Source organism: Onychostoma macrolepis, chromosome 19 (assembly GCF_012432095.1).
Source record: "Onychostoma macrolepis isolate SWU-2019 chromosome 19, ASM1243209v1, whole genome shotgun sequence".
Taxonomy (NCBI): Eukaryota; Metazoa; Chordata; class Actinopteri; order Cypriniformes; family Cyprinidae; genus Onychostoma; species Onychostoma macrolepis.
Genome location: NC_081173.1, coordinates 6,085,373 through 6,113,212, shown reverse-complemented (window position 1 = coordinate 6,113,212; position 27,840 = coordinate 6,085,373). Strand labels below are relative to the sequence as shown.

The following is a 27,840-nucleotide window of genomic DNA, read 5'->3' as shown; positions in this document are numbered from 1 at the left end:
AACTGAAATGTCCAGGCGCATTCACAACAAGGCGGTCGAGCATTTGACGTAGGCGTGACGTAAGATCCGGGGAGAGAGTCATGACGAATGTGGATGCACAGAGGAGAAAGCAAAACAAAACACCTGTCACAAACTTATTTAAACATCCCGGGTATCGACACAAACGCACCATTTTAATCCATTCACTGCAATTATACAGATTGGAACAGACAGGACAATGTGGAATATAACTCCGAATGTGTTCGTCTGAAAGAGGAATGTCAAACACGTGTACTGTGTACCGAATCTGTTTTTTTAATATAAAAAAAAAAAAAATATGTGGGGGAAAAAAATGCAGTCTTACAACCCTCTCTAACATATTATAATATAATCACCAAGAAACAAACAGTCGTAATTCATCAGCAGTAGATCACAAGTATTCATTGATTGTGAACTGCTCTGAAACCATGAGCCTGTAGAACGTGCAGCAGCACCACATTTGACATTATGCAGCACTCATATTTATTTCATGAAATCATAGCCTTTTGAAGTTAAATAATCACATTAGGATGTATCGCGATTCCTGGTTTTCCATCCACAAATTTAAGACTTCTTAAAATGATAATTAAGGTGTTTGTTATAGCATTTAAGATATTTAAAAGTTAAATCAGAGCCATCTGAAATTTTTTGACTTTTTAAGGGCCTGTAGCACACATGCTTCTAAACACATTTTACAGTTCGCACACATCTATTTTTAGTTGCAAATGCAAGTGAAATGCTTGCACTGTCGAGCCTTGCATTTGACAAGCTCTCTTTGTCACCTCTCACTTTCCTGGCACTTCAAGCATAACTGCATGTTCAACAATCAGGTTCCTCCGTGCCACATCCAGGGTCATTTCACAGCTTGACTACTGCAATGCCCTTCTCACCAGCATTGTGTCTGAACGCATCTACCATATGTTCCCCTGAGTGCTTGTTTTAAATGTATGGACATACTCTTATGTCTCTCAGGTCTTTACAATACACTGACTAATGGTTTGGATGATATTCAGTTTATAACACTGCTCCTGCCATTCCTTCCTCACAGGAATGACAACAGACTCCCATTAGGCACTATAATCAGCCCCTTTACACAAAGAATTCCTGCAGGTTCAGGCCGAGCACCTTCAACATCTTGATACTCTGTGGTGGAACTAACAACAGTAATGTTTCTGGAACTTGCCTTTTAATGTCATTTCTGCATCTGAAGTCACTTTGGCTTGTTAAAAACACACAAAAGGTGCTATAAAAAAAAAAAGGTAACAGAGGAGATTAAACTGAAGAATTAATACAAAATAAAATTCAAATTAGAATATGTAGCAACATCAGCTCCTAGAGGCACAGTCTTTCTTTCAAATTTACTTTTGTGGCACAGAAGCAACATAAAAGTACGCTAAGCTTCTCTTATGCCAAGGCCACGTTTATTTAATCAAAACCAAAAAAACACAGTAAAAACAACAATATTGTGAAATATTATTACAATTTAAAACTTCAAAAGTGTTGGAAAATTTAAAAAAAAAAGTTCAAAACAAATATAAATCGGTTTAAAAAAGTCTTTACAATTATTATTTTTTTTTTTTAAACTATTTTATTACTTATCAATTAATTTACTGAATATAAGGATCGTGTGACACTGAAGAGTGGAGTAATGATGCTGAAAATTCAGCTTTGCATCATGGGAATAAATTACATTAAGAACATTCAAATAAAAACAATTATTTTAAATAGTAATATTTTCAATATTTCATAAAAGTGCTGATTTGTAGTTGTGATCAAATAAATGCAGTTTTGGTAAGCATAAGAGACTTCTTTTCAAAAACCATTTTAAACTCTTACCCAAACCTTTAAACATTTGCGTACATTTGAGCCCATGCATAATACATTAGGCTCCTGTTCTCACTCTTAGATTAATCTGAAAGCATGTGACACAGATCCATCGAATCAAATATAAACCACTTACAGTCAATCATAAAAATGGTTATTATGGGGGCTGTTATAAAAAGTTAAAGCAATGCTGCTCTAAAACTCTTGAGACGAGTATAAATCTGTAAGTCTGTTATTTGCACTGGTATTGTATCATACAATTATCATCAGCCATAATTATGCACTGCTGCCCTATATGGCCCTGTAATGTAATACATCCTACAGCTGCAAAAACGGCCCTCTATTCTTGACAACTTAAGTGCTGCGTCTGCAGTGGGTGGGTTTATAGAGTCATTTATATAAAAACATGTTTAATTATATGAAAGTGAATATATTTAGAGGAAACCATGCATATGGATACAGACCTTTAACACCCAGCATTTGTTATTCCAGGTTTGAGGTACTTCATTTGCATTTTCAAACATTTGAAAGTGACAAAAAAATAAATAAAATAGTGCAACTCTGATGGTGAATGCAGAAAAACTGATTCTGTTTGGTTTTTGTTGCCAAGAGGGCAAAGGCAGCACTTCGCTTTGCTACTAGCAATCTTTCATTTGAAACAAAGTGAATTTACGCCCCTCAGCTTTAACTTTCAGCATTTGTGGAGTACTATTTTTGGGAGAAGAGGCAGAGATAAAGGGCAGCAGACAGAGGGAAGATGGTGCTCTAATTTCTCAACTTGTTAGCACTTGGGTCCCAAAGAGAGCTGAGGTGTGAAATGTGCAATGACGATGATAACGTGGTGCTAGAACTGCAATCAAACACACTGCATCACACACATTCTCAGAGAACGGACTCACAATAACAAATAAACCGCTCACTCCTGCTTTCAGAGTAACACAAAACAATGTGACTAAGTTCACAAACACACACATCTTAGTGTGAACCATTAAACTCAAAGCCACAACTGTCTGTCAGTTAACAAATCCTCACCCATGATGCCATAAAAGAGAAAACAACATGAGCTTGATTTTTGAGAGAATGTGAGTGGTGGCCACAAATCTCACCAACATGATATATCAGGGATTCGTGGGTTACCACCAGGCCGCATGCTAAGGTGTTCCTAAGGTTTATAGTATATATAGTTTATATATATATATATATATATATATATATATATATATATATATATATATAAACTATATATACTATAAACCTTAGGAACACTATATATACTATATATACTATAAACCTAGGAACATATATATATATATATATATATATATATATATATATATATATATATATATATATATATATATATATATATATATATATATATATATATATATATATATATATATATATATATATATATAGTGTTTGTGCATTTATACTAAATGTATTTAGATTACCGCTTTTCCATAAAAATACCTAAAACCAGAAAGATATAGTTTTACCATAGTATTGAGGTGGTATATGTGTGGCTTTAACTGTGGTTATCATGATCTAAGTGTATGCTACTATGGAAAACCAGTGGTTCATTTTAATAAAACTTAATCAGAATAACTAAATTTCCCCAAATAAAAATTAGGTTGTTACAATTTTTTAAAGAGATGTTGCCGTTTTTGATAATGAACAAATTTACATCTGCATCCTAACTCAAGCTCCTACAACTGCTACTGTCAAATTTGATAAAATGCGAAAAAATGTCATATTAATATTGCAGCCTGCACTGCAAACTGTGCTGAAGATACGTGTCAAAGTCAAGCAACACAAACCTGTTTCAAGATTTCAAACAATATCACTCATTAGATCATGCAGAAACTAAGGAATTAGTTTTTATATTAAGATATTTATTTAAAAATGACTGGAGATGTGTAAAAAATTTAAAAAACGAAGTGTTTGTTATGTTCTGACCATAGAGTAGTTTAAAACCATAATTAACGGTTCTGGTTTCTACAGCTTTCACTTAGGAGCAAAAATCTGCCTATTAACTTAAAGGTGGAGTATGTAATTTTTCAAAAACGCTTTAGAAAACCGAGTTGGGGCAGAGTACCAAAACAAACTTGTAGCCAATCAGCAGTAAGGGGTGTGTCTACTCATGATGTGGAGGAGAGAGCGTTCAGTGCACAGGACGGACATTAGCCGAGCCGAGCGAAAGAAAGATAGAGATGGCGGATAAAAAAACAAAAGAGGAAAATGTCTGCATCTTTGGATTTACTTTGATCTAAATGATCTGACAAAATGTAATTACTTCTGATCAAATCAGTTAGTGAAACCAATTTATCATAATATCACCACCACAATGAGAAATCACATGAAATCCAAACACAGTCGACTGAGGAAAGACAGCTGTCCATCACTGCATTCACGACTGCAGGTAAGCGCAGCTATACTTCGGGTTTGCTTTGATTCACAGAACTAATCGTTGCCTGGGTTGCGTACGTATGTGTGGGGCGGAGCTATCAAAATAGGGGCGAGACCCTTTTGGGGTAGGGGCGTGTTTGTTTGGGTGATTTCAAATATCAACACTGGCTACTAGAAATCGCTTACCCTGCCTTTAAAAGAAATAAAAACAAATAGTTATTTGAAGTCAGCTTGGTGTATCCTGGCCTTGAAAGAGGTTTGAGTTGGTTTTCGTAAAGAGTAAACATAAAATGTGAACACCCAAATTTTTCATGGTTTTTCTAAATCTTTCAGCCCTAAAAGGATGGTTCATGCTAAAGAATTGTATTTATTTTCTATTATTTACCCCAACAACATCACCCCAATCATGCTAGAATGATTAATTTCTTTCCAAATAGAGCTATTCAAGTCACCTGATGAAAATTCTCACCCCCAAATCTCTACCTCTTTTCCAGACAGATGGCGTTGGATCTCGTTCTAGAGCCAGTGATTGGCCAGAGCAATATGGGATCCTATGGCAAACTGATTTAACTTGAAAACCAACCGATGACAATGCATGGCTGCGCATGATTGCTGGCATTCAATATTTCTTTCCATATCTCTTTGTAGACCATTTTTCCTAAAGTAAAAATCTAATCTGCAAAACCCCTTTTTACAAGAGCGATGCCTTGGGAAAACTCCACACTAATTTGAAACAGCAATGCGTATCAGATCTCATCAGGAAACAGCGGAAACCATGAAAACATTTCTAAAGCACCCAAACTGCCAATCCTCTGGTCACAGCAAACAACTCAACTGATACAATCAGACAAGAGTATGCAGCAGTTGTTGTTTAGAGATGACTGCCACGATGTGTGGAAGCGTGTATATCTGACCAAATCTTTGCCTCCCACTGAGAAAACATCAACAGATTCAATAACATATTTCCTCAGACATATCTCTTCCCCCCACATGGCATGAGGACATTAAGCCTAAGAAATAATCATTTCAAACTGCAGGCCAATAAATCGTTGTACGTTAAACATTCTGCTTCATCTGATACAGGACTTAACATTTGAGCGGTTGAGTTGTGGTATAAGGCCACATTCCCATCAAACATTGCAAGCTGCTAGACAAGATAGTAAGGCATCTGGATAAGAAAGGTCATGTAGGCCACATGCACGTCGTGATCTCACAGTCCTAAAATGCTTCTTGGCAAACCACATTGTGATTTCGGGTCTGTGGTTCACTGGTGACATTTCAATGTCACGTTTCACACCACAATGAGATAACTGACAGTCAGCCAATTAGGGATTTCTTTTTTCCTTCATCCAAAGCTTTTTGAACACTGAAGAATGCCAAAGACATTTGGGCTCAGAGCTAATAGAAGCGGGATGACATTTGAAAACACGTTTTCTCCCCACCTCAAAATTCACAGCACTCAGGCTTATGTTAGGGGTGGGCGATATGGAAAAAATATCATATAAAAGTTTTTTTTTTTTTTTTTTAATATCACGATTCACGATTTTATCACTATTCTTTGTCATGTTGGTTTTACTATTTTGCAAGTTGTCTGAGCATTACAGCCAAACTAATTTCCCTATTATAAATACAAAGCCTTTCAAGGTTAAAAAAAAAAAAGAAAAGGAAAAGAAAAGAATGGCAGATATTTAGGCCAAAGTGGGCGATTATTTTATCTTTCTTATTAAAAAATAAGAACAAAGATACACATTACAAATACATATAATATACACCTAAAACAAACAGTGCTTTATTTTCAGGTGCAATAGGCGTATTCAGCAGGAGCATTTAAGAAATTGAATGAACAAATATAAAAATAAGAAACTATATAGACTGATTCCTAAAGCAACTGTATTAAAGTTTTTCAGTCAAGAGCAGTGAGTGATTTTTCTCTTTGAGTTTTGTTGTTTTATTAACGTTAAAGGAATAGTTCACCCAAAAATACAAAATCTGTCATCTGTCTGTCAATTCTGTCATAGTGTTTTATTTTTATACCATCATTTACTCAAAAGTTGTTTTAAACCTGAGAGTTTCTTTCTTCTGCTGAACATAAATGCTATTTTAAAGAACATGGAAAACCAAACAGTTGCTGATCCACAGTGACTTCCATATGATTTTTTTCCTACTATCAAATTCAATGTGGACCAGCAACTGTTTGGTTACCCATATTCTTCAAAATATCTTCTTTTGTGTTCAGCACAAGAAAGAAATTAATACAGGTTTGGGACAACGTGAGTGTCATTAAAGGGATAGTTCACCCTAAAATTAAATTTGTCATTATTTACTCAGTCAACAGCATGTTTAGCTCTGTCCCTTTAAGAGCTGCACGCATCTAATATACAGGCACGTATCCATTTTTCTCTCAACTGTTTACTTTCATTTTAGACATAACCAACTGAGTCTATATGTAAACATTGTGTGTTTTGACAGTATTATCGCAAAAGATAACTTAGTCCAGTAATCAGGTGCTGTTTGACAGGGTTTTAGAGCCACACACTTCTGTTGTATGAGCTCAGAAAAAGCGGACGTCAGACCAGCACGTGAATGAAACATTTAACCAGCAAGGCTTGTATGCAAATAATGTACTTTTGCGATCGCGAATAATTGCAGTGTCCTGTCAGAGTAACTCTACCGCTGTATGTCGTGTTGTACAGTATATAGAGACGGAGGCACCAGATATGTAATTGAAACGCACCTTTCTTTCCCTTTAATGGTGATGTTTCAGGACCAACCCAACCTGGAATGGCCGCATTAACACAAAGAGCTTATATATACACAGTACTTCTGAAATAAATTGATAAATAAATGCCAAAATAATCCTCTGGCACTTACCGGCCACACAGAAAAACATAACAGTTGGTGCACATCCAAGAGATCAATATGGCTATATGGTTGCTAGGATATTCTGAATGGTTGCCAGACTGCCCAATGCCAGTAGGAAAGACGCTCAGGACAGCTGACGAATTTGTCACTGGCCCGACCGAGCCACTGCTGCATCGTCACTAAGTTTATCATTTGAACGTGTTTTAAGCCTTGCCAATTTACAAATTCGAAGCGATTTTAAAGCATTCAGCAAGACGCTAAAGATGACTACATTCTATACTCGCGCACTCGCGTGTTCTGTGTACAGTGCGCATTCTTGCGCTTGAACAGACAAATACATACAAAAGGTATGTACAAAAAAAAAAAAAATAAATACATGCCCATCTTGGCGAGTAACTTTGTAGTTTTAACAATTATTAATCTATATTTCATTTATACAGTGTAGTACAGATGCACCTACGATCAACTGGACATTTTTGTTTCATTTCAACTGATTTCTGAATTGGGGGTTTATATGAATGTATCTCTGTGGGGAACTGACTGTCTTCAAAAAGGTTTACATGGTGTTTTCTTTTCATCTTGCCTCTATAATGCATTTAAACAGTGTTAATAAGTGCTGCGCTGCTTTGTTTACAGTGGCAACCAAGGAAACGCTGTATTATTGCTGTTCCATAAGTGCCACCTGCTGCTAAAGACAGAATTTGCATTTTCATTCAGCCCGTCTGTATTTCCTAAAGCATTATTTCATTTGTATCTTTGTTCTATATATTCAGTTGTGCTATTGTTTGCAATTTGTTCATTTGTTCTTTTTTACTGATTGTTTATTTGTCTTTAATAATATTTGAACTTTATATTTGTTAGGCTAGTAGTTTTTGCTGTGGTTTCAAAATTGGAATAAAGAATTGTAAAATTTAATTAGTAGCTAAAAGTTTGGTGTCATATAAACTTATTTATCAGAATAAAAAATAACACGGGTCAAAAACAATGACAAAAGCAGCTTCTTTATTTTTATTTTTTTTGTGGCAGGGCCAGTAGAAAAAATCCTTAGCATTGCACCCTGGTTGCTCACTAATTTATTTATTTAAAACAATAGGATAGTCGGCATGCCAATGTTGATGTGAATAGTATCATGGGAAATGGGAAGCCACTGTTTCAAGTCCAAATTTCTGTGTAAAGACAGCAGGGACTGGTTGGCAAAATGAGCTACACTGAATCAAACTAAACGAATCCAACAAAAAGCCTTAGCATTTAACTGGAAACCATTTGACCTTAATGTATCCTTTAGTCCAGCAGACCACAGTTCACTCAGACCCGCAGCTTGTGCTCGCACCGTGAACTCTTGTGTACTTTATGTTCAGACATAGAAAATGTCACATTAGCACAAAACACTCCAGGTGCACTCATGAACAAAAACCTTGGTCAATCTGTGACTCAATTAATTGACAGATTGATGACATGCTAATTCAACAATCAGTGATGGCATCAGCTAGATGCTAAACTAATAGTTTATGAAAAAATAACTCAGCTGGACATTGGACACCAAAGGAGATGTTTAGTAGAATGTTCACACTACTTTTTTTCCATACAACAGTAAGGGACAAAAACCCAGAAGTAGGGCTGAGACGATAAGCTTATCTCCTAAATCAATACTACCATGATAATTGGGTGCTAAATCGATATGTATTGGGATTTTTAAGAATTGCGACTCTACAAGTATTGTGATTCGATATTGCAATGTATTGTGATTTGTTTTTGGGTTTTTAACACTATATTATTGGGAAAAGTTGAATCATACAGACAGTACATGATATATAAGATGAGTCATATTTACAAAAACAATTCATCATTTGTTCAACTAACCATTTGTTTATTTTTAGGTTTAAATTAGACTTTAAATAAATCTCCTACATTCATAGCGATAATTATATATTTTCTGAAAGGAGCATCAAAGCGTATGGATGATCGTCTGTAGCTTGTATGCATAGAAGTGAAAATATTTTTTTTTATCAAAATGAAAATTCAATAAAAAACAAAATTTGATATTAACCCAGCTCCAACATCCATACAGACAACTTATTTACCTTATATATACTGTGTACACAAAACAGATGTTGACATTTGAAACATTCTGGAAATAAAAAATGTAATTTCAAAATCTTAAAAAAAAAAAAAAAAAGTTTGTGATAGTTAGGTTATAACTACCTAGTGATTAGTTATATACTACCCAGAAGTAGCATCATAAAAGCAGTCCATATTATTTGTGTCCTGTTTTTGAAGCCTTATGAAGCCACACAACAGCTGTGACAAACAGTCATCATGTTCATCATGTGCATTGTTGTTTTGGCCATTTTGGAGAAAACTACTAGTCTGTTGTTGTATGAAAAAGAGCAATGTGAACATTCTTCAAAAATTCTCCTTCTGTGTTCCATGGATCGGGCCAGAGACAAATTCGTCAGCTGTCCTGAGAGTATTTCCTACTGGCCCCGGGCCACTGGGAAGTCCTGATTGTCGAGCCCTGGCAACCATTGAGAACATCCTAGCAATCATATAGCCATATTGATCTCCTGGATGTGCATCAACTGTTATGTTTTTCTGTGTGGCCGGTAAACGCCAGAGGATTATTTTGGCATTTATGAGTTTGGGTGAGTAATGATGACAGAATCTTTATTTTTTTGGTGACGTACTGTTTTAGCTAAAGACACAAAAGGACACAGAAAAATAAACATCTACTGAAGCAGAATATGATGCATGACTAATTAACGTCGCTCACGGAGAATTCTTAGCACATTTATTGTGTGCCAAAGCCACATTCACCAACAAATGAGATCACTGCTGACCTCCTACACATAATATGAATGTAACAATTAACATAATTAACCTGGTTGGACTCTCTGCTTGAGTGGAAATCACCACTGTTTATTTGCACACCTACCTGAGACAAGTCATGACTATGAGAGAGAGTGAAAAACAACTGAGGATGATGACGCCATTACAAAACCATTCAAACCTTCTCTGAATGATTTTGGGAGTAGCAATTAACATTCGCTTTCACTCGGGTCAACATATTCTTCGCATTAAAAGAGCCAGTTAGTGACAGAAATCTATTTTGCAATGCATGAAAGGAGAACATTAGTGCTACCAGTGTCCACACCAGACCTTCAACAAGTTCATTCCTACTTCCTCTGAGCAGCCATGCAAAAAGTACATATGAACGGCTCCCTCAAATGTGACTTTTCAAATAGCAATTTACGTTCAATCAGCCTCAGCTTTCTCATATATTAAAAGCCTGCTACAGCTCTCTCCACACGCTAAATATAGAAACTATTCTATTTCCATTCAGCGGGTCTGGTGAACAAAGGACTAACCCCCTCAATATCCCAATTCGCAAAGTCCCAGAATAATGATTCTGTGGTTTCTTGTACCTCAGCGGAGATGTCATATTTGGTGAGTAAGGGGGGCTATTCAACAAAACCCCTGTTAGGCTGCTAGAACAATGGGGCACAAATTGAGCAGTGGCAAATGGTACCCATAAGTGACTATGGGAGAGAAAATTAGCTTAGGAACGGATACAGAACAGGTTTTACGTCTGCAGCCTCATGTGAATGACATTTTATAGGATCTCCATGTCAGGATATTTTACTGAAAGGGATTTACGGTCTAAATAAAGTCCCTAAATAGAAGGTTGCTATAAAGCTGGAGCTTGTTAAAGCTTGATGTCCCCAGTCATTTTGATATTAGATGTCATGTCTGTCACCATGGATACTTCTAGTAAACATACAAATCACACTTCACCATGAAACATGACCTTTTAAATGAACAACATGCATTATTTTTGTGCAAAGCCACTGTGCATGATTGCAAGATATATTATACACCATTGTTTTAAAGTCTGGAAAACGTTATGTTTTTGGAAGCAGTCTTTTATGCTCACTGAATGGTTTTTTATTTGATCAATAATCAGTAAACACAGTAATATTGTGAAATATTACAATTTGAAATAACTTTTCTATCTGAATATCCTTTAATCAAAGCAGAATTTTCAGCATCATTACTCCAGTCTTCTGTGTCACATGATCCTTCAGAAATCATTATAGCGTGCAGTATGAAAGCTTCATTTCCTTTTATAAAATAAATGAACATTATCTTGGGATGCTGTCGAGCTCTTGAGTCAAATATTGTTTATGCCTGACATATTGGTTGTGGCATGAAGCACGGCAGACTGCATGTGCCCCTCGAAAGCGCTGAGAGGTGTTTATACTCTGTGTTCACCCTGGCACGACTCTCCGAAGTGACAAGCAGCAGCGTGGAGAAAATATCAGCTGAAGCAGCAAGATGCAGCACTGAAAAGTAGTAGTTTGCCAAACTTTACCCTAACAAGGAACAATATTACTTGTTCAGAGGCAGATTACTGATCACAAATACAGCTAAATTGGCAAAGCATGACCATGCTAAGGTCATCCCAGCACAACACCTTGTACTAGGCATTTAAATTTTCAGGTATTTTTATAATCAACTGTCAATATAATCAATTTAAAATAATATGCACTACCAGTCACAAGTTTGTGGTCAATAAGGTTTTTACATTTTATGGAAGACGTTTCTTACACTCTCAGAAAAAAAGGTATAAAAGCTGTCGCTGTGAGAATGCCCTTTGAAAAGGTACACATTTGTACCTTATTTACCCCTGAAGGATGCATAAAAGTACCTTAAAGGTACATATTAGCATTGTAAAGGTATATATTTGTACTCTTTGAAAGGCACTGCCCCAGTGACAGCTTTTGTATATTTTTTTTTCTGAGTGCATACTCACCAAGGCTGCATTTATTTTAACAAAAATACAGTAAGAACTGTAATATTGTGAAATATTATTACCTACACAACACATTTTCCATTTCACCTTTTCCAGACTCAAATTTCTCAGGGTTTTTTTCATTGATTTTCTCAAAGTGACATTAACATACAGAGCCCCTAAAATAAAAATGAATAAACAGACTTTTGCATGCACACAAGAATGCATGCTTATGCATTACAATTAGGGCTGGGACGATACGCTAATCTGCCAATTCAATACTATACCGATACTTGTGTGCCGATTCATATTGCGATTATATAACTATTGCAATTCAATATTACAATTTATTGTGATTTTTGTTTGCTTATTAAAGACTAGACAATGGAAAATACTTCATTATACTCTTAAAAGAGACTGTATATGAAAAACAATGCATCACATCTTTGAACTTTTATTTCAGTAGCATACACATACACAGTGTATATTTAAAGTACCTTGAACCATGAAAGTACCATGAAAACCCTGAACTTGCACATAAGAGTCAAATGTAACTTCTCCCCACCACCTCTTAGGAAAAGTAAAATGATTAAACATAAATCGATTCTGAGGTAAACCAATCGATTTTTAAATAGTTTTAAAAAGAATCGCGATAATTAGGTGAATCAATTTCTCCCACCCCTAATTACAATTTCTAGTTTTATATAACCCATTTCCTTTGTGCATCACTGTCATCTTACTATGAATAAGACGAGAGCATGAATGCACATGAATTAATAGAGATCTACTTGCTCAAAATTTCCTCTGTGGTGGTGAATAAACCATGACTCAAAATAGGCTGATGGTTTTCCTTGGTCCTATTTGCCAAGTTCAAGGGTCTATAAAAAAGACTGGTACTGTAAAAAGTGTTCAAAATTTGGCTTTCATTAGGGCAGTATGTCATATTTCAAGGCCTTAGGTCTCTTTAACGCATAACTCTGTGGTGGCCAAGAATCCACACCGTGAAACTGGCTGATGACACAACAGGTGGCTCAGTGTGCATTGTCCTATATACTAAGTTTAATGGTTTCTGATGCGCACATAAAAGTCTGTATTTTTTTTTTTTTTGCAAAGGTCCTTGAGGCTATGTAATAGAGATGCAACAATACAATCAGCTTACGTTCAATACATAACTCTGGTTTTTAAACACAGTTTGGTTCTGATGGCATGGCACATCAGAGTGTTTTTTTTTTTTTTTGCGAAATACGATTTTTAAAACAAATTTAAAACAGAACTTCAGTACACTGGAGAAAATTGTGGATCATCATAGGTCTACTTCAAATTTCTTAAAAAAAAAAACTATTATTTTTTCCTATTTTTACCCAAAATAAGATTGATTGGCCATTACTGAATGCTATAAACACATTTAATGTCGGTTAAGGGCAGAAACTCCCCATATGCTTCACAGAAGTAACAGAACTGATGACGCTCCAGGAAATCCCTAATATGGGCAAAGGCATCCAGCTTTCGCTGAATAAAAAGAAGATAGAAATGTCTTAAATGATAAAATATGAAGACGATAAATACTAGACTGCAACAATGTATAGTTAATCTGTGTTCTTCAAGCTATCTCGGGTATTTTCATAATAATTAACCATATTTATAATCCATTGCCATTTCGCATAACCTTTATTTATTATATACAGTATATTTTCTGCCTCGTTATTTTAAACACTCAACTGATGTTGTGGAGTAAAAACATGTTTTGTTGGACAACAGGTTTAGAAACACTTCCCATAACAAGGGAAGATGTTTATCGCGCATTGTTTTTTCAAATCCACGTTCTAAGCAGGGAGGCGTTTCCTCATCTTGGCATGTAGTTGTGCTTGACAATCACTAATCAGCTGCCATGAAAATACATATGTTGTTTGATAAATTTATTTTAATTAAATTCTGAATTTTCTATTATCAAAAACTAATTGGGGCAAAAGTCTGGAAATATTTATCCATACCTGACATGGAAATTACTTAAATCAAATTCCATACTTTTCCAAACTGTGTAGGAACCCTGTATTGCAATTTATAATAATTAAAAAAAATGTATGTTTGAATATATTTAAAAATGTAATTTATTTTGAATAAAAGCATTAATTTCGTTAAAATAAATGTAAAAATACATATTACTCATCCTGAACAGTAGTGTACATAAATTCTCAATATATTTCAGTACAATCTATTTTAAATATATTACTTTTTACACACATTGCATTTTTAAACATTACACAGGACACATACCTTTATTTAGCATTTAATTTAAATGTACCATTAAATTATTACAGTTCGTAATGTTAATAAATGTGTACAGAAAATACGAATAGAGAACACTTTATCCATTAAAACTTCCTTTCAGGTATCGTGAAATATGTTGCAGATATAAAATGACAAACAAATGCCCTGTCTTTTATAAGGTTTAAGTTTTATATGGTTTACGGTTTAGAATTCTTATTAAATTTTACATTTAAAAATAAAATTTCCCTTGAAATGCACACTGAAGTCTTTTTTTTTAAATAAAATTACATTAATTTTTACAAAAAGTACAATTAAGTGTCAAAATGTTTGCACAAAAGGTAAGTGGATAATTATTTACAACTGTGCAAGAGGCAATGTCAAAGCATATATTTAAAAATGTGCTTATGAGTGATCAAACCCGTGCCGCTGTGTAAAGGTAAGACGTGGCTTAGTTTCATCCATGTGTGTAAGCATGAAGGTGAACAGAAAAAAAATGCAGCTATCTGACCTGGGAAGCGCAACACGGCTGTTATGAACACCGTCAGCAGTGACAGGATTTCTGACATGGACTGCTGAGATGTTATAACTGCTAAGCGGAGAACTGAGACAGGCCGACAAATGAGAAAGAAGTCAAAGAAGCTCTGAAGCGGTGTTTCTAGGTCAGTGATTTTAAGAGGGAGCCATGAGGCACATCTTTCCCTTTCACACTTCAGAGAAGAAGTGGAAAAAGACAAGACAAATGCAAAAGAAAAAGCTGAAGAAAAAAAACCTCATTCCATATACAGCCTGACACAGCACTTTGAGCCATGAAAGTGTAGCTGATGGCAACAAAGCTGGGATAAAAGAAATAATCCATGCAGGGTTCATCATTTCAAGCACACCTTTTTTAAAATCACACATCCATGACCAATTTTAAAGATCAGATGAAATCATTAATAAAGCAGAGCCAGTCAGTATGAAGATGACCTTAAATGAAGAGCAAGGTCAGAAGAGGAAGGCTGTATGGAAATGTGCTCATAAATAAGCAAAGCAATATAAGTGCAAAGACTTATATCACACAGCAATAACTCTGATCCAGCACGCTGACAAGATAGCACCCAGTTTGTTCATTATTGTTCTTCATATATGTGAAAACTCTTCTCGTCATTACTTCTCACATTTAATGGGATATTTCATCCAAAAATTTAATTATCATCATTTTGTGATCATTTACTCAACCTGTTGTTCCAGACCTGCATGAATTTCTTTCTTCTGCTGAACACAAAAGAAGATTGTTGGTATTCAAACTAGGGATGCACGATATTGGATTTTTGCCGATATCCGATATTTTTCAACTTTTTTTGGCCGATATCCGATACAGATATATTTCCTTTTTATTTGGAAACAACACCAAGTCTCTCCTGTGTGGAAATTATAAGCAAATTATTTTTAATTTTGGCAATTTTTTTTTAACAAGAACTTAATTGTTAGAATTAAATAATAATGTTATTTTATAGTGACAGTACATTTGAAGCTTTGAAAATAACTATAAATAAACTATATATCATTCGCAGCATTTTTTTTTCTCAGAAAGATGCAGTAGTAACCTTAACATTTTATTTTAAAATGTAACATTTGTAGATGGTCTAAAGCAAAAGAGTAGTTAGAATTCTGAAAATCTTTTAGAGCTCATAATTTGTTTAAAAAATATAACAAATTACACAATGAATAAATAAGTATTTATAAAATTATTTAATTTACAAGTGTCATGTTTGTGATTTTCTTTTATTCATGCAAGCTATAGCTTCTGACCTTTAAATCAAATCATACTCATGATTTCATGACATCAATTACTGCTTTATTTAATCAGAAACACAGTCTAAATGTTATTTGTGTATTTTACTTTCATTTTATTAAAAGTAGGCCAACAGCGCCCCCTACGGAATTAAAACTCCTTACTGAGCGGGCATTAGGACCCGTCAACGAAGACGAAAAATATTCGTTAACTAACCTTTTTTCTGTGACTAAGATGAGACGTTGACGTGCTAAAATTAATATCTGATGATAAAAACTATGACGCAATTTATCCCGCGTCTTCGGGACTAGAATGTTATTTGAGGACCTACCGGACATTCAAATTACATCCTATAGGCTAAGTTAACTGTCTTGTCTTTCAAAATGTGTATCCCTGTCATTGTATTACAATCAAATGAGGTGAGTTTGCATATCTAATCTCAGTATGGCAGCCGCAGCGGACAGATAGGCCATCAAAACGTGAACCAGCGATCTGAAACAATGGCCTCAGCACCTGAAGGGTTAGGGATAGAGTGACCAGATGTCCCGTTTTTCCCAGGAGTCACAATTCGTTGTCGATTAACTTAAAGTTAGTGAAGGCGGGATCGCGCTGATATAAGTGCTCTCTCTCGCGCGCACGCTCCACTTCTTCAGTTCTCATACAGCGTGCGATCAGTTCTCGGTGCTCAAATTCACACACAGCAGTCCAAATGTCTATTGTGTAAAGTATCTCATGTAAAAACAGTCAGTTGTGGCTTAAGTGAACGTAAACAGGTGAGTGAAAACTGAATGTGTGTTAGTATTACATGCATCTGTTTTAAATGGACAGCATTCCTAATTAAATACCTATCTGTGTCATTAATGTTAACCAACAAAAGATGTTAAATAAATGTAAACTACTGTATCTGAAAAATTAGTTTAATTTGTATCTCTACCAAAAAACTAATATTTATTCCAGTTTTTCCAAATTCAATCCTTGATTCAAATTTCTCATAAGCTTAATTGATTTAAAGAGAGAAGAATTAATGACTGTTTTTGTTTTGGGATACATATAAAATGGCTACCAAAATAAATGTTGGTACCTGCAGTTTGACTGAAAGTAATGACTAAAAGTTGACAAAAATGCAATGACTTTTCGTCGACTAAAACTATGAAAGACTCAAATGACTAAAATGTGACTTAGACTATTAAGCATTTTCGTCTCAAGATAAAGACTAAGACTAAATCAAAAAATCATTCCTAACATCTTTAATTCCTCAACTTCCTGTTTGGTAAATACATCTTTATCAGGCAGGGACTTCATTTTAATTTTCAGCAATTCAATTTGCACTTTGCTATGATCACAGTAATTTGCTTCTTACATGTCCTCTTCAAACAAGTCTCGGCATTAATATTCATCCGCTCCTGACCTCGGGATATTTGTTCAGGATTTTTAATTAGCTTTTATGAATCTTAAAAGAAAAGATTCTTGTGTTGGATGGGTTGGGGAGAATGTAACTGTGGCTCAGTCATGAATTGAACATGTAACGCCAGCACAGCAATCAAACAAAATAATCAACATGAAAATGACAACCAAAGAAGAAAAAAAAGAAAATGGATCCACCTAAATCTGACTTTAAAGGGGACATTGGATGCCCATTTTCCACAAGTTGGTATGATTCTTTAGGGTCTTAATGAAAAGTCTATAACATACTTTGGTTAAAATTTCTCAACGGTAGTGTAAAACAACATCCTTTTTACCTAGTCAAAAACAGCTCTGTTCACAGCGACCCATTTCGGTGCATGTCTCTTTAAATGCTAATGGACTCTGCTCACCCCACCCCTCTCTTCCATGAAAAAGGAAAGTCATTTCGCAAATAATCATAAGAAATATAAAGTGTGGGACTTTTTACTTTTCTTACTTCTTCTGACTTAATACTTTTTATAACTAGTAAAACTAATGTTTATAAACATCTGACGTCTATGCAATGTCCTTATTTAGCTAAGAAAGTGTGTGTGTTTCACCTCTTTGTCCATGCTATCCAGGTCTTCTTTGCAGAGCGTGTAGAGAGGCATGGTTTCAGACATGCTGGGCTGTCGTTTCCTGCGGGAAGGTCCAGGCTGCTCATCATCAGGACTCGATCCTGCAGCCTCATCCGTCTGCTGAGACCCCTGAGCTGACCTGAACAAACACAGAAACAATCAATGGCTCAACATGCACACTCCAGATCAGCGGCTGCTGTAATCAGTCACCGGCTGAAATATGTTTATCAAACAAAACTGGCTGAGTTTGCTCTGACAGAACACCAAAGCAGGACAGCGGTGCCCCCGGTCTGAGCAACACCTAAAAAAAACAAATCGAAAGCAAAATCAAACACACACACAGCCCAAGCCTGTCCACAGCAGACAGCAAACATTCAATCACATCTCCACTTCCGTCAGAGGAGCCACAACATGATAATTATGATAATTCAGCACAGGGAGATAGATGGTCAGCGCAGACAGCGTCTAAACTGATTAACCTCACTACATGTGCACCCGCAGTCTGTTTAAAATATTGAACAAGCATTTTTAATCAATGAGTTCTTTAAAAACTTTAATCCAAAATCTGAAATCTGGGTCTGTTTTTACCTTGTAGAATGTAAGCTTATAAAACAGTCATAGATTACTGTTTTTTCAAAAGAAAAACTACATTTTATCTGCTCAATAACTTATCAATGAGTGAAAGCACAAACATTTCCGAGTTTTGAATGTTATGGTGTTATGTTTTTACTACATTTCTGCCCTTGCAATTAAAAAATAAATAAATAAATTACATTTTAAATTTCTAAAACTACTGGGCAAAAAAAAAAACTGTGACGAAAGAAAAAAAAAAAAATCATTATAAATTTTATTTGAATATAACTACATTGAAATCAATGTATTTAATTAAATTCCTTTGAACTTATAACTCCTGACTGCTCAAAAACAGTCCAAATTTATGAAACCTACAAATTTATTTTCTAACAAAACATAACTATTACTCTGAATGTTTTCAAACAAAATAGTGAAAATTTATGCAGGTAAACTTTATATTTCATTATTCATGCTGCAAAGGTTCATCAACAGGCATGAACAAAATTGTCACAAAAGTGTGTGTGAGATGTGGGAAGAGAGGCTAAATGTTTTTTACAAAAGTATTTTTGAGACAAATCATATTTAAAAATGTAAAAAAAAAAAAAAAGTCATCTCAAACATTTTTGAAAAAAACAAATGTTCAGCACTAAAGTTAAGCACAATGTTTGTTAAAGGTGAGGTCAGAGCAAGTTTAAACTTTGTTAAACATCGATCTCATTTTATTTCATTTCATACTCAGAGTAACAGAAGATCTAGATGCAAAATGCTGATTCGCAACACTCAGCAGAAGTGTCTTCTTGGAAAGGTCAACATGTCAGGTCAAGCTCATCAGAAATCATCACTAGCCAACCTACTGTCATTACATTGACAAAACACTGTCTGCAGGTTGTACAAAAAAAGCAAGATAGATGCAAGACAGAAAGAAAGAAGTTAAAACTTTCAGAGCATAGAGAATATACACTGATATAACATGGTAATTAGCAACAGTCATTTATGCAGCGCATCTATGCTTTGAAATATCCAATCAAATGTTTAACTGCTGTGGACAGCTCAATGGTTTCTGTAGAAACTGAATACAAAAACGTTCAGAGTGAAAGGTGTAGACTGGTCTGTAAAGCAAACAAACTCTCAAATCACAGCAGAGGACCCATCTCCTGCTGATATGAGAGAGAGCATGAGTAACACTAGACAGCAGAGGATTCTGGGAGCTTTGCTGGACAGAGCAGCTTCAGAAAATCCAGGTGTGATGAGTCTCTAACCATTTACTGTCAGATTCCCAAGACAAACAGAATTTCAACAGTCATAAAATCATTTAGAAACTAAATAAGAGCAACTTCACAATTTTAAGTCTCAACTCCAGTTTTGGGTATTTCCTAAATAAACTTTATTCTAATGGATATTTCCATTCAGGTTTAAATAATAAAAGAGAAAATTGATTTCTTAACCATATAATCATGAGTATGAAACTGGGAATAGTCAATAAAGTTCAACTTTAAGAACTTTTTAAAACTATTCAGACATTTTTTCTTTTTGATGAACTTTCCACATCTTCCACAACGGACTTCCGTCCGTTTCTTAATTTAACAAACAACTTCAACGCTTCAAAAAGGACACACATCACCACAGAAGTCTCATTAAAGAAGTCTGTATAACTAAGTGTTATAATCCGTCTATCACCCATTAATTGCAATAAGCTTTGTGCTTCGTTACTTTTGAAAAAAATCCCAGTTTTCATATTCTGTCCAATTTTATAACAAAATTCAAACAAAGTCATTTTGACGCTCTTTAATGTGACATGGCAGATTGCATTTGCATCACTAGTAATTATCTATATATTTGTTGTTTTTTCACTTTTGCTCCACCTTTTGAAATAGTTATTCTCACAAAGCAAATCTAGTTACAAATCTAGTGACATTTCTTGTTCTCCTTGAGGAGACTGTCAAGAGCATTTAAAGAGCTGATCTTGGATCAGGATCACGTCACCTATGTCAGACATTAAATGCTCTGTCAACCACAGTCAGAATCAGATAATGTCCCATTGCTGTGTTTTAAATGTGCAGTATGTAATATTGAGAGATAGTGGCTGCAGTCCAAATTCAAAACATTGGAGAGCGTTGCTTCTTCCGCCCCTCCTCCTCAGACTTAACACTCACACCGGTTGCCAGATTGAGGACACGCAACAGGAATGAGCACAATTGACAATGGAAGGCGACCAGCCTTACTCTGTAAAGCTGGATTTATACTTTTGCCTGGCTCCGCTTCGCGAGCCTCCACTGACTGCGCACGCACCTTCTCAAACGGACGAGTCTTTTATACTTGACGCGTTCGCCGTTGAGATATTCTTTGAAAGACAGGGGGCGACGAGGAGTAATTTTCCTCTAAAACCATCGGGAATCACAGGTGAGAAGAAGTCATTTGCCGGTACAAGGCTTCTTGTGTAATGAATGAGTTGAAGTAGTAATTATTTCTTTATGAACTGGTTAAAATAATCTTAAGCTTTTGGGTTATTTCGCATCAAACACAAGACAACTTTAAGCAAATAGTGTATAAATAGTGTCTACATTAATTCTAATTCTAGTTATACAATAAAAATAAAACGTTCTTGAATTAAAAAGCCTTGGACAAACTATGCAAAAAAAAACAAACAAAAAAAAAAACTCCATTGTTTTCCCTCAAAGCGTTAAAAGTTGCACCTGGTGGAGTTTGAAATTAACATCAAACTGCTTATGTTTCACACAAATGCCGGCACAGACGTGCATGTTCGGCTAGAATCGCCCAGAATCGGAAGCGGAGCTGCGCGGAAAGTTACAAAAAATGTTGTGCACACTGCCACGCGAAACGACGTCACGCCCACTCAAAGCGAACTTCCGCCAACACCGCGATGACGTCATATTTGGCGCACGCACCCAAGTGAACTTGCGGACGCATCGAGTATAAATCAGCCTTAAGTTGAGTTGATTTTTCTGTGTTTTAATATTCCTCGTCACATTCCTTTTTTCAGATGGATGTCCAGGTTTTTTTAGATAGAAAAAACCCTATCAGAATCTGCAGTTTATGATCCAGTTCGTTTGCTGGCTTCTGTGGACGCAATACACAGTTTTTCACCAACTGGCAACCCGGGGTATCTAAATACTAGAGAGTAAACTGGCAGTGGGCGGAGTCACACAGACCAAAACAGAAACAGACATTCTGACACATACAACCCGAATTCTGGAAATGTTGGGACGTTTTTTTAAATTTGAATAAAATGAAAACTAAAAGACTTTCAAATCACATGAGCCAATATTTTATTCACAATAGAACATAGAGAACATAAATGTTTAAACGGAGTAATTTTACACTTTTATCCACTAAATGAGCTCATTTCAAATTTGATGCCTGCTACAGGTCTCAAAAAAGTTGGCACGGGGGCAGCAAAGAGCTGAAAAAGCAAGACATTTTGAAAAGATTCAGCTGGGAGAACATCTAGCAACTAATTAAGTTAATTGACATCAGGTCTGTAACATGATTAGCTATAAAAGGGATGTCTTAGAGAGGCAGAGTCTCTCAGAAGTAAAGATGGGCAGAGGCTCTCCAATCTGTGAAAGAGTGCGTAAAAAGATTGTGGAATACTTTAAAAACAACGTTCCTCAACGTCAAATTGCAAAGGCTTTGCAAATCTCATCATCTACAGTGCATAAGATCGTCAAAAGATTCAGAGAAACCGGAGAAATATCTGTGTAAGGGACAAGGCCGAAGGTTGCCCATGGTCTTCGGGCCCTCAGACAACACTGCATCATAAGGTTTTAGAGCAACATATGCTCCCCTCCAGATGTCGTCTATTTCAGGGAAGACAATGCAAAACCACATACTGCAGCTTTTACAACAGCATGGCTTCGTAGTAGAAGAGTCCTGGTGCTGCCTGCAGTCCAGATCTTTCACCTATAGAGAGCATTTGGCACATCATTAAACTAAAAATACGTTAAAGACGACCACAAACTCTTCAGCAGCTGGAAACCTATATCAGGCAAGAATGAGACCAAATTCCAACACCGAAACTCAACCTCGATGCCCAGACGTCTTCAATCTGTTTTGAAAAGAAGAGGAGATGCTACACCATGGTAAACATGACCCCATCCCAACTATTTTGAGACCTGTAGCAGGCATAAAATTTGAAATGAGCTCATTTTGTGCATAAAATTTTAAAATTTCATTAACATGGAAGCTCTCAAATTAGCTACGTTTTTAGATGATCGTCTACCCATTCCCCTAAAAACATGATTTGGTGGCACATATAGTTATTTTCTCTTTTGCTACCTAGCAACAAAAGTGGAACATGGGTGATTTTGTATTGACGCTTGTGTCCTCTCATTTTCCATTCTTGAACCATTCAACAAGCCCTGTTGCCTAGAGACCAGTACATCCTCTCATCAGCAGCGCAAGAGCACTCACTGCCAGCCTACATGTGACATGTCGTAACAGGGCTCCATGCAGTCCAGCTATTCATTCAACACATCAGGCCTGCTGCAGACGGGCTGCACAGGGCTGAGCGCTCATTACCATATATTAGTTCAGCTCGCAGACGACCCAAGTGTATCTGTCTGGAGAGTCAGTCAGGTAGAACTGTGGTTTAAATATCAAATTTAGCTGTGAACTCTTGTAAATGGTTCCTCAAGGACAGAGGATTGCTTTATTAAATTTGTGGCCCCCTACCTGGACAGCAAGTGCAAGGATAAGGCAGAAATAAGACAAATGGAAGGAGTCTGAGATCAAGCTGAGAGCGGTTAACAGAGAATGAGAGACAGGATAGGATGCCCAATCTTTCTCCTGGTGTTCTACCTGCAGAGATGAGATCCATCTATAATCCACACCTAAACCAGCCAATCAATTTCTCCAGCTTTGTTTCAAAATCACAGGTAGATATGTGAGAGCAGGACTGGCACTATGGGTGTCCAATGCACTGGTAAATAATAATACATAAAAAAAGTTGTGACCTGCTTGGTACGACACAAAACTAGATCTCCCAATTTTAAGGCCCAGATATACTCATACAAAATTATTTTTAATTCTTCATTTAGAAGTGTAAAAAAAAAAAAAAGTTTGAAATACCCTTGTAGCAGTTTACTGTTAGAGAACATCCCGACGCTGCTAACAGCAACGTTTAGATGAATATGTATTGCATGCTTTCTTCTCAATAATGAAATAAACAAACAACAATGACAGCGGTGAGAAACCAGCAGTTAAGAAAGCATCTGACTGCAGCAATGTCTATATGTTTGCACCAGTTCTGCAATTTGCCACTCCGATAAAATCCAGTAAAGTTGATTTATATAGTGCTTTATACAACAGATTCACTTAAAGAGAATACTGTTCAGCTGCTTGCTTGCTTGACAGTATTAAAAAAAAAAAAAACGTTTCTAGATAAGTTTCCGTCCACTTTTTTTTTTTTTCCTCACTGTAATGCCTTGACACTTGTAAATTAAAAATTTTTATATACACAGATTATAAAATTGTTTACAGATACAAAAGGAAATGTATATATCACTATTGGCATCGGCTATCGGCCAAAACTGAGTTGAAAAATATCAACAATATCATGCATCCCTACAATTCTTTCCAGCATTTCTACGCTTAAGTTAAACAGAAAATGATTGTGTCGACACTTGTGAAAGTATAGAAGAAATGAACGGAGAAGATTTCCACATCAAAAAAGGAATCAAAACAGAAATCGAGATCTTAAAAGTTCATTTTGGCAAGCTATTTCGAACTACAGAAACAAACTCCAAATGCATTCCTTTTTGGCCTAATTTTGTTCATTCTTCGATTTCACTTAAGTATATAGGGGCTATTTCGTGTGAGTGTAGGCAAATTTTCTGATTATAATAGAAATATGCAGTTTTTCCACTTTACAACACGCCACTCATTCAAGTGTCACAACTGACATGCAGGTTATGAAACAGCGTGGAAAAGAGAATATGAGTGGTAAAAAAGAGAGAGTAAACAGCTTCAAAGACAGATTATAAACACATTGGAATCATTACTATGCTAATAAGCTCATTTCTAAACCTTCAGTGGATTTGTTTCGGTCACCTAAAAAATGAGGTTTTCTACTGTTGCCTCAAACCACACAGAATAACTTTTATAAAAACTGATAAATTGAAGTTACTTGTCTACAGTAACTGTCAAATAACAGGAAGGAAGCCCTGACAGCAGATCTGCATTATTCATATGAAAATGGCATTACAGAAAACAAACAAACAAAAAAATTTATATTGTTTACTCAGCCTTATGCCATTATAAACCCAGGGCTCATCAATAGAGTGGGGGAACTACCCAGGTGAAAAACAAGTACACTTCCATAATGTACTTAAAGTGCTCTGTTTTCACGCACTAATTTTGTACTTAATATACTAAAAATGATCCTTTAGTACTTCTTAAGATAAACTTAAGATCATCAAAGTGTACACAACTGTGCTATTTTGAGACGCCATGAATATGAACTAAAATGCGCTTTTAACATACTATCTTTGTATTTAAAAAATGTATTTAGTTGCCACTTATAGTACACTTGAACCCATCTTTCATACACTAGAACACTCAAGTGTACTACAAGTGGTAGCTAAATACATTTTTAATGCATTTTAATACATTCTAATATGATGATTTGCTGCTCAATAAATGTTTCTTATTAGTATCAATGCTGTGATACATGTGTCAATATGTATGTATATATATATATATTATATATGTATATGTATATAATATGGTGGCCGAGAGAGCTCAATGCGCTGCAACTTCAGAAAACATATGCAAATAGAAAAAGCACCAGCAAATCAAGAAAACCTCTTCATCAATTTGACAGCAGGTGCGTTTCTTTGTTTGGTTGGGTTGTGAGCATTTGCAGCGCGTGTGTTGTAAAATTGACAAAGTTGTTTTCTTAATTTTCAGTCATTTTTTCTATTTGCAGCGTTGGAGCTCTCTCGGCCACCGTGTATGTATTGTATTGTATGTATATATATATATATATATATATATATATATATATATATATATATATATATATATATATATATATATATATATATATATATATATATATATATATATATATATATATATATATACATATATATATATATATATATATACATATATACACACACACAGGTGCTGGTCATATAATTAGAATATCATCAAAAGTTGATTTATTTCACTAATTCCATTCAAAAGTGAAACTTGTATATTATATTCATTCATTACACACAGACTGATATATTTCAAATGTTTATTTCTTTTAATTTTGATGATTATAACTGACAACTAAGGAAAATCCCAAATTCAGTATCTCAGAAAATTATAATATTACTTAAGACCAATACAAAGAAAGGATTTTTAGAAATCTTAGCCAACTGAAAAGTATGAACATGAAAAGTATGAGCATGTACAGCACTCAATAATTAGTTGGGGCTCCTTTTGCCTGAATTACTGCAGCAATGCAGCGTGGCATGGAGTTGATCAGTCTGTGGCACTGCTCGGGTGTTATGAGAGCCCAGGTTGCTCTGATAGTGGCCTTCAGCTCTTCTGCATATCGCAGCTTCCTCTTCACAATACCCCATAGATTTTCTATGGGGTTAAGGTCAGGCGAGTTTGCTGGCCAATTAAGAACAGGGATACCATGGTCCTTAAACCAGATACTGGTTGCTTTGGCACTGTGTGCAGGTGCCAAGTCCTGCTGGAAAATGAAATCAGCTTTGCTTGACTGTATTCTCAAGCTTGCAGTCATCCCTGTTGCTTGTGCACCTTTTCCTACCCAAATTATTCCTTCCAGTCAACTTTGCATTTAATATGCTTTGATACAGCACTCTGTAAACAACCACACCTTTCAGTAATGACCCTCTGTGACTTACCCTCTTTGTGGAGGGCGTCAATGTTCATCTTCATCTTCTGGATCATTGCCAAATCAGCAGTCTTCTCCATTATTATGGTTTCAAAGAACAAGAGATACCCGGAATTTGTACTGTAGGGATGGTCATTTATTGAAACTCAAATGTAAATATTCAAATATTTTGAGATACTGATTTTTGACTTTCATGAACTGTAAGCTCTAATCATCAAAATTAAAAGAAATAAACATTTGAAATATATCAGTCTGTGTGTAATGAATGAATATAATATACAAGTTTCACTTTTTGATGATATTCTAATTATATGACCAGCACCTGTGTGTATGCGTGTGTATGTATATATATATATATATATTTTTTTTTTTTTTTTTTTTTTAAATAAACTTCAAATTATTAAATTGTATACATAAAGCTGCAGTCCGTAAATTTTGCATCTCTATCGCCATCTCTGTTTGAAACCTGCAAATGCAGTTATTTGCGGAATCACCTTTACGTGGTTCGGCACGGCTCCTCATGAATCTAATGTTTTGAGGAGTATGTGTCCGGTGTGGATACTTGTACTTAGGAATTACAGATTCTATGTCTTGATTCCATGTCTACCAATGGTGATTAAATCTAATGATCGCTTAGCTCATATCACATCAAACCGTGCAAATTATTATTGTTAACGTCAGCATTGCGTGACAGTGTATATTATAGTGTGTATTAGCGTTACCTGTAGATTTCAAGTTCTGCACAGTGTAATCTCTACTTGTCATACCATTCGAATTTTATATAAAGAAATTGTTCATTTAACCCAAAAAGCAAGGTTCCCTTTGAAATACAAATCTTGTGTAATCCCACGTATCTGTAATCAGAAGCACATTTAAAACAGGAATATAATCTAATTTCAGTCACTTACATGCATTTCATTAACACACAATCCTTCCTGGATTACAATCTGCCATCAAAATGGTCAATTTAATTATTCCAGCTGCTGTGAGAAAAGGCAATAAATGATCCGCCACCTGCAGCATCATCACATGCGATATAGCCTACTAGCTGGGACTGCTTTTTTGTTAACAGATGTGACACTGACGCAGAACGGTGGCATGCTCATATTTCCCACAGTGCCTAGCAGTACCACTCAAATTAGAAAACATTATTACAAGCTTATTACAAATTACGGACTGCAGCTTAAAAAAAAAAAAAAAAAAAGTAAATATAAAATTCATAAAAATCACAAATAAATACATTTAAATGTGTAAATTATGTGCAAGTAGAAACCAGTGGCAGGGTAAAGTAAAATCGGAGCTAATCTGAACATGCATGCATGCATGAATGCATGAATGCATGAATGAATGCATGAATGAATGAATGAATGAATGAATGAATGAATGAATGAATGAATGACCCTGCAAAACTCTTTTTTATGTGGAA

The 27,840-nt window shown here is 35.4% G+C and overlaps 1 protein-coding gene across 3 annotated transcripts in view; it reads right to left on the bottom strand.

The window, feature by feature from the left end:
* ctdp1 (CTD (carboxy-terminal domain, RNA polymerase II, polypeptide A) phosphatase, subunit 1) overlaps window positions 1-27,840 on the bottom strand; it is a 116,103-nt gene that overhangs the window by 59,217 nt on the left and 29,046 nt on the right. For all 3 annotated transcript variants that reach the window (XM_058752727.1, XM_058752728.1, XM_058752729.1), the window contains exon 11: window positions 17,948-18,104. In XM_058752727.1, the coding sequence (XP_058608710.1) occupies window positions 17,948-18,104 (157 nt within the window). The remainder of the gene's footprint in view (window positions 1-17,947; window positions 18,105-27,840) is intronic.